The sequence below is a fragment of the Tigriopus californicus genome, chromosome 8, assembly GCF_007210705.1.
Source record: "Tigriopus californicus strain San Diego chromosome 8, Tcal_SD_v2.1, whole genome shotgun sequence".
NCBI lineage: Eukaryota > Metazoa > Arthropoda > Copepoda > Harpacticoida > Harpacticidae > Tigriopus > Tigriopus californicus.
In genome coordinates this window covers 4,860,226-4,868,525 of record NC_081447.1, presented here as the reverse complement: position 1 = coordinate 4,868,525, position 8,300 = coordinate 4,860,226, and the positions used below count along the sequence as shown (strand labels likewise).

Below are 8,300 nucleotides of genomic sequence, written 5' to 3'. Positions count from 1 at the left end.
TGGCAGATCGTCAAGTCAATTGGCTTGGGATAAGTGAGCTTGGTTCCAATATTCTGGATTGATTTGGCCAATACCCTCTCATCACCCAGGTATGTATGTTACGAAACGCGTTGTTATGGATCACCCCAAGCTTCACTACGGTCGGTAGCCTCTGACAGTTCTTCCAGAGCAAAACACTAAAGAAAGAGAGCATTAGAAACCAAGGCCTGATGATTCTAAATCCAGTGCTCTTTCCTGTACCTTCCCGTGTCTTTTCAGGGGCAATCAGAGGCCTAACTCTGCCGATCAGACATTGACGTAGAGAACTAGATCTGAGAGAGGCGAGTAGCTCGAGCTAAATCCACAAAGAGAGCATTTCTCTATTTCTATCCACAAAGGCAAAGAGTACAGAGCAAGACGAGGAGAAGGAGAAGCGATGAGAGCGAGCCACGAGCATGGAGCTTTGAACAGATTTTGAGCACATGTACTACATAGTAGTGCTAGAGCGAGCAAAGGATAGTTGAGAGCCCGGTGAAGACGGTTGGCGAGTGGCGACGCGTCTGGCGCTGAGAGAGCAAAGTGTGGGAACATGCCCCTGAACCCTGACGTCCGTCGAGGTTGGGTTTAAAACTAGATGGAACGTGAGGGAAGGAGGAACACCTTTGAACCCACTCCATCGGATCTGTCATTCATATTTAAGGGCCCTCATTCCGTGGTTGGAATGATTAGTCTCAGTGAACATCCAAGCTACCACAGAACAATAGAGAATTCTCATTTCTCTCATAGTGCTATTTTTTCACTTTCATCTCCGTGAGAGCCAATCTCAAAGGCCGCCTACTCTCACCTTTGTTATTGCTTGGTCCAACGCTTTTGAGAACAGCTGAGCTTCGACTGGTCTCTTCAGACAATCAAGGACTGTCGTTTCAAGTCCGGGTTTATTAGTTCGAATTCTTCACAAATCGCAAATACAAATCACAAATACAAGATGACCTCAGGGAGCGTCAGCTTGAAAAGCTTTGCTTGGCCTTTGAAGACCAAGAAACGCCATCGTTCGGGGTCCGGTGGCAGCAAAGACCATGAAGCCAAAAAGAAGTCTTTCCTCAACCGTCGACAAAGTAAGTGACAGTCCATCTTTCAAATAGTTCAATATGCTCGCGTTCAAGTCATCTTTAAAAAATTCTGACATTATCCGGTTTTAAAGGCGTTCAGTTTTGAAAACAAAAACATTAGGTTGCATCATCTCAAAACCGCATGAGAGCTTTTTATAGAGGTTGTTGCGTCAGTGGAAAGTGATGAATTTATGGAAACACGGTTGACGAAATCGACTGGCCAAACCTTATCGTTTCGTGCTTACAAGTAGGTCAATATTTGGAGGGGAGCTGTTTCTAGGCCGTCATCAGTAAAAAATGTGCAACGAAATGGCATTGAATTCATTGGCGACAAAGGATTATCCCAACTAACATGATTGCCTCAACACGTGATTGCAATTTGTTGCTTGGCAACTCGAGGTCCATTTTGAATTGAAAGCTTCCTTCCAAATTTAGGCTTCAAATGTGATAATTGTTAAAGAGAAGAGAATAGCCTCGCTCTTACAATCCTTTATCAAGATGTAATCACGATTATTTTAAAGTACAAAAAGCACCGTTTCAGGTCAATGCATTGACCGAATAGCGATAGTACTCGAAAGATTAAACAAATATTATTGTCCACTTGGATTTAGAAAAACACGCCGAATTTTTTTACCACACGTGTACCGTCATGAAAAACGAAAACAAGAATCCTGATTTTTGGTCTTGTAGAAACTAGATTACAAACTGGGGCAAAATCTCATTTATATCCTCACATGGCTTAGTTTGATTGGAGAACTTTTCGTTCGAACAAAGACAAAGACCTTTATTCGATTGGGGTCCACTTGAAACCTTCAAAATAGTATTCTGCTGTCATCCTACCGTGATCGTTGAATAAGGTTATGATTGTGCCTGAAAAAGGTCCAAAACCAGGCATTGTTACTATGTGGGGCAAGATATGAGAGACAGAGAAAGACCTTGGAAATAGTTCCAATAAGAAAGCCCTAGAGAAGGCCAGAGGGCGAGTCAGCTGTTTTCTATACTATAAAACGTTTGAAGGCCAATGAGGGCTTAGAAGGCCAAAGAAGGACTGTGGCCCTCCACTAAACCGTTGCGAGAGGGAAAATCCCCCAAGCCAAGGGGAAACTTGGAGTAGGTCACGTTGAAGCGCCCCCTGAAGGTCTTTGTCACATTTAGGGACCATCATGAATGAATGGTGTGGGTAGTAGTTGGTATTTCCAACCTCAGTCATGACTCAAGTTCCATTCGGTTGAATAATCCGAGCAATGAGTCAGAGTGGAACACGATCAGTTTGTTGCTTTGTATGACGATTTAGTCCCCACTGCAAGCTTGGGTCATACAAACTGACTCCCAATAAGCTTTATTGACTGATTGAGTTTCCAAATTCGAGGAATATGGACAGAATACAGACTCACAGTTCAGATCAGGGATCTTAGTTTGACGTAGACCTTCCATGAAAGGGCAAGGGATCCCTTCATGTTTTAGTGAGCTCGATTAGCTCCTTTATCTCATGGAAGCTTTACAAAATCAGTACGATGTGTAGAATCCACATGAAACATAACCTTTTATTACGCTCCACGATCGATGAAAAGCAATTTCCCCAAGAAGTCTGACGTGAACCCACGAGCTTTCCTCTAATTGATCTTTTTAATCGTCAAATTGCTTGTTCCCATTTTCTCCCACGGCCGGGCCTGAAACGCACTTGATATGACCCAAGCTAAAGCCATTCAAAGTGGAACAGGAAAAAACCCACACAATTCCCGCATTATATGTGTATGTTCCTCTGTATATGGCTGAGGGTGCGTAGTACTTGCTCCAAGTGTTCCAAGGATGCTAACAGAACGTAGAATATTGTATAAGGCTTAGATGCGTCACACGTACGTCGACTGACTTTCTCCAGTTTGAACGGGAAATACCGCCCATGCGCCCCGCTTTTTCTCGTACTTACGTACGTACTCGTACAAAGCAAAAGGGGGATGTTTACTCATCAAGGCTGACCTCGAATGGAGGAAATAGCTCGATGACAATCCTGGGGGCTTGTTGGCCATTTCACCTTTGCTGAAAACAAACCTCACTTGAAGTGTCAACGTCCTGTTTTCTGGAGAGACATGAGTTGTCCCGTTACTCGATAATTGAAGCATCTTTGTTCCTTTGTTCTCCACGTTATGTATTCTATGATCGAAGGTCAATCAAGTTTCAAAAACAGACTTGGGAAATCAATTTGGGCGTAAAAAAGGTTGACTAGCGAACTGAAGCCTTGTCTCTTGACAAGTCAGCTCATCCATAAAATGAACCTAGTTGAAGGCTTAAAGTCCATTGAGACAGGTCTTCAACCTTGGCATATCTCCTTGAACTTTTTCGTGACAAGTTTCATCGCCTGAGTTATGCTAACGTCATTCCTCGTTTTTTAATGTGTACTTCTAAAATAATTGGCTTTAATTTCTTCTGGATCGTCATATATTGAACTTATTGCAATTCAGCCATTCCAAAAAGTTGAGCTTCAATCTTTGATGTCTGATCCAGCAGAAGGAATGCTCAACTAAAAAATGAGGGTCCAAAGGTCTCGGCGACAAACAACGTGCGCTCACTGTCAATTCACTCAACTGAAACGTGATCTGCTTTAAATTTTGAGATTCATGAAGCAAACAGACTTTGGGGACTTCATCTCAAATCTTGCCTCTTTACAGTTCGTGTTCTGTATGACCGTCTGAGCTTTGAGCTCGTTCGGATTCACACACGTGTAGCACCTCTGATTCAGGCCATTTTTACGACCCCGCCTCAATTGCCTATTTTGCCGAAGAGAACATGTGTGTTGAGAGTATGAGTATTTTCTTCCCACACACACACCACACACCCAACAAAAATCTACACTAAGAGTTACGTTCATGCACTACTTTTGTACTCTACTGAAGGAGTGTACGCCATTTTTATCATGGAAGGAGCAGGTTGAGATTCAAATTTGGGGAAAGAACGATCCCGTCAAGTCTGGGTTCAAAAAGTATGTCGCCCAATAAATAGTGCCGAGAGCAATTCAAATCGGGAAATTGACCTTGAATGAAGTGCTACTATAATTTGTGAGCACGTGGGAGGAACATGAAAAATTTGTATTTATCAATTTAAGGGACGTTTTGACATTGCCAGGAAGAGAGCCAAGACATTCCTATAATAACAACTGATCATATTACGCGATTCAGCTCTTGTGGATATGCCGGTAACGTTACCGATGAATCTTAGTTCCGCACGTCAATGTAAACAAATGGATATCCTGGCATTCATCTTGCAAAACACGTTGAAAGCATGGCAGGCCAAAAACGAACGCGCATATCCTGAACTAAAGGCCAAAGCTCAATTTCTGGCCATGATATCCTGGCTTTTGAGGATGTTGACGTCACGTTTCGACCCAATCGACGACGATGGTGTTGCAGCTTCGCAGTTTTGCAGTTCCATTGGCCTTGGACAACTTGAGAAGGCTGTGGAACAAGGTGGCTAGAAAACGTTCAATGTTTGGAACATACGAAAATCCTAATGCTACTCTTCAAAGGCTGTACTTTCAAAGAAGACTTTCCGCTGTTTCTTTAAGACGTTAACGTATGATAAGAATTCGGAGACCGAAGGATATAGTCTCTTTGATGTCAGGGAGAAAGGAATGAAGAATCACCTTTTTTTTATCATTACCTCCGTCGGTCATATCAATAACCCAACAACAAAAAGGTTTGGCAGGCATTGAACATGTTCGTGAGAAAGTCAATGCGTGATTCAGGCGTGATTTGAGTGCTGCGGCCAAAATTTTATGGAATCTTCGACGTCGGTTACGAAACCTTCCGGAAACACTTTTCGTGCATTTGGGAGTACTTCGCTCACTTTGAGAAACGTCTCGGAATGCCCTTGTTGATCCTTTGGGGGTGCATGGTCTATCGCTTTGCAGACGCGAAGGTATTTAGGGATCAACTTTTTGGCAAACAAATGAAAGTTCTAGACGTCTGAAACGACTTTGCAGCTATTAACACCGTTGTCAATATTGTGGCCATTTAATAGTAGGCACGAATGTTGTAGATTACAAATACTATAGCTTTCACAAAATACAGATGGAACTTCATCTTTTTCATCTTTACAACACAATACGTTGCTTCCGGAGGGTTTCGCAAGTTAGTGTAAACATGGGAGGATGTGAGCAGAAGAGAAAACACTAGATTTTTCATGATATCTGGGCCTCTTTGGAAACGTTTGGACTCGTGACTCGTTCCAAGCCCGAGAACCCTTGATTATGATCGGTCGGGATGTAATCACCATTTACGAGACGTATTCCTGTTCCTATTCGCGCTCGACACTCTTAACAAATTGATTTTCTTCATTCAGGTACACAAGCTCGACGTCCGAGTGGATTTGGATCCTCCACTTGCAATTTAGAAGTAGTGGCTCCAGTCACTTCAGATGTTGAATTCAAGTTTTGCTGGCCCATTGAGGGCTTTTTGAAGCAGGCCAAGGGATCTTCATCTCGCTCTAGTATCAACAGCAACGACTTTGAAGATAAACCGAGCAGCGGATTGGACAGCAAAACATTCGAGATCAATGTCAATGGAGTTCACACCACCTGGAATCTATCCATTCGCTTTTGGACCGGCGAAGATGGAGAACGCCTCGCCAACCCATTCGTCCTCTGCTTGAATATGCTCTCTTGTTCCATTCGAAAACCGCTAGATGTGGGTATCAAGTACAAATTCGGCGTCCTTAACCGATGCAATGGAGACTTCGAGATGGGCTCCACGGAGATCAAGCCTGATCTAAAACTGGAAAACACCCAAGAACTCCGGTCCATCGGCTACAAAAACATCGCCATCAGTGAAAAACATATCAATTCCTCCGGGGACATTGAGCTGGTTTGCAAGATGAGGCTGTTGAAGGATGACTCGGAGAATCACTCATTGTCCTCCGATTTGAAGGCACTGATCAATGATGAAAAAAGCTCGGATTTGATTCTTGAAGCCGATGGAAAGACATTCAAAGTCCACCGAAACATTCTTTGCGCACGATCTTCCGTCTTTGCCGCTCTCCTCAGTAACAAAATGACCCCATCTTCAAGAGTCGAAGTTGGGTCGACCCAATCCGGAATGCTCCGGAAAAGTCCGGTTCAAATTGGCGACGAGCACCAGCCGGCCATTGAGAGCGAAGATGATTCCACAAATAATAACAAAGTCCCTCTTCAAGCCAAAGATGATGATGACTCCGTCCCGCCGTCGGATACGGATAAACATGAGATTCATCCAGTAAGCGCCATTCAGAAATTGGAAATCAAGGATATTCACGCCAAAACGTTGGAGCAATTGTTGGAATACATTTACACCGATAGCTCATTGAACGTCGATGCCAAGAACAGCTCCCTATTAGCGGCTGCTCAGAATTACAAGCTCTTGGGGTTGAAATCGCAGTGCGAGAATCACCTGGGAGAGATCATCAGTCCCAAGAACGTCGCCTCGGTCCTTCTCATTGCGGACAAGTATGAGTGCCAAAAGTTGAAGAAGTCGGCCTTGGGCTACTGCAAGTCCAACCATACTTACATTATGAAAGACGATCAATGGAAGACCATTGAGGAGGAGAAACCGGGTCTCTTCGAAGAAGCCGTTTCCGAAGTTATCAACAAGAATATGTGCCAAGCTCACGAGGAGTGCTTGAAAAAGAGTGGAAAACGCTACGAGTTTGAACGTAATAGCTCGGAAACACAACTTATTAACGAACACTAAATCGATGATGTTACACGTACTGTCAATTGTTGCCATTTTTTTTCTTCAGAAAGTGCTTCGACACATCCGGGCTAGTCCCCCCCATTAACCTAGAAATGAGTTGCCACAAATTAAAGCGCTTCTAAAAGGATCATGGCCGGTATTTTTGTTTTGTTTTCTTGTAGAACAACCCGGTCTCTGAACAGACGTATGTATTGACTGACTGGTACTGTAAATAAGGTATTTCAAGTTGGGCTTTTACTCTTCCAAACCTTTTCCCCTTCTCCCTGTAGATTAACGATTAATGGCCCGCTAAAGAAGTATTCATTAATGTCAGACTCGTTCTCGAATGACCCCATTTAGATTGATTGTCTGATTTGTATACAAATATGGTATGAATAACTATTCAAGCTTAACCCCTTCTCTCAAACGGGATGTTAGTGTAATTGTCGACAGCCACCTTTTTATTATAAGGCAAAACTTTGGATTAGTCCTGCCACTTAAATATAGATTTTCGTCACATTCCCCCATCCAACAACTGCGAGATCCCCCATGATTGTCTGACCCATTAAGAATGCTTGAACCTTTTTATATCTCTGACCTTATTAATATACTCAAGGATTTCAGTGCGCTCTAAAGAAGTCCTTGATCAACTCCTCCGCCTTGAACAGCCTTTCTTTGCCCTTAACCCCGCCTATTGAGAAAATTCATTCAGATTGTAGAATTTCATCCTGGTTTCTTGAGCTAGAATACAAATCTCGCAAACACGGAGAAAAATGATTGATGATTGATTGTCCACATGCCGATCGACCTTGTAAGCGATATTCAAGGCCATTATCTATCTTTTCACTTTGACTGAATTGTATTCGTGATAGTGAGTACACATGTCCTCTAGTGCTTCTAGAGATGTTTGTCAAATTTGTAAATACAAGAAATTCTCATCCCGCTGACCAGCTCTACATTTGTGTCACGCTTTCTTATTTTTCAATCGCCGGATGACGTTCGCGGAGAAGCGGAACAGGATCTCCTTCAAAAGGTCTCAAGGACTTCAAGTAAGGTCCTCCTAAATTGAAGGAAAACAGGGTTCTTCGTAAGACCACGTGGGATGCCTGAAAAGCTACGCAAAATGAAACTGACTTGGACATATAGGATACTTAACGTACATCCATATTCGTCGTTTTTCAACTTTTTTTTTATTCCAAAGCAGAACGCAATGTTTAGCTTTTACTTCCATACAAACTCGATCGGTTGGAGCAATTAAGAAAAAGTGATGAATGATGATGTTCATGCCGAGAAACCTTGAAACTGCAACTCAACTCCACCGTCTAAAACTTTGGTAACTAGGCCTAAGAAGTCAGGAAGATGGATATGTGGATGTCCTCGTACCAACTAGTGCTGGGGCGAGTCCAGACTGGAGTCCAAATGCACTCGAGTCATTTAATCGATTTTGGAGAAATTGGCCTGAATCGTCAAAAAACACGTCCATTTTTTCTTAGGATTTCGCAACACGAGTCTT

The 8,300-nt window shown here is 43.0% G+C and overlaps 1 protein-coding gene across 1 annotated transcript; it reads left to right on the top strand.

The window, feature by feature from the left end:
• Positions 1-514: 514 nt before the first annotated feature.
• Positions 515-7,743, top strand: LOC131884995 (uncharacterized). The gene is made up of 2 exons (XM_059232911.1): positions 515-1,094; positions 5,424-7,743. Exons 1-2 carry the CDS (start codon positions 965-967, stop codon positions 6,803-6,805), a joined length of 1,512 nt encoding a protein of 503 aa, XP_059088894.1. The 5' UTR covers positions 515-964; the 3' UTR covers positions 6,806-7,743.
• The last annotated feature ends 557 nt before the right edge of the window (positions 7,744-8,300 follow it).

Bases quoted from the DNA above. Each gene is read 5' to 3' on its own strand.
- LOC131884995 (XM_059232911.1), top strand. From the start codon at position 965: ATGACCTCAGGGAGCGTCAGCTTGAAAAGCTTTGCTTGGCCTTTGAAG. The intron at 1,095-5,423 runs GTAAGTGACAGT...TTCTTCATTCAG, and splicing joins TTTCCTCAACCGTCGACAAA to GTACACAAGCTCGACGTCCG.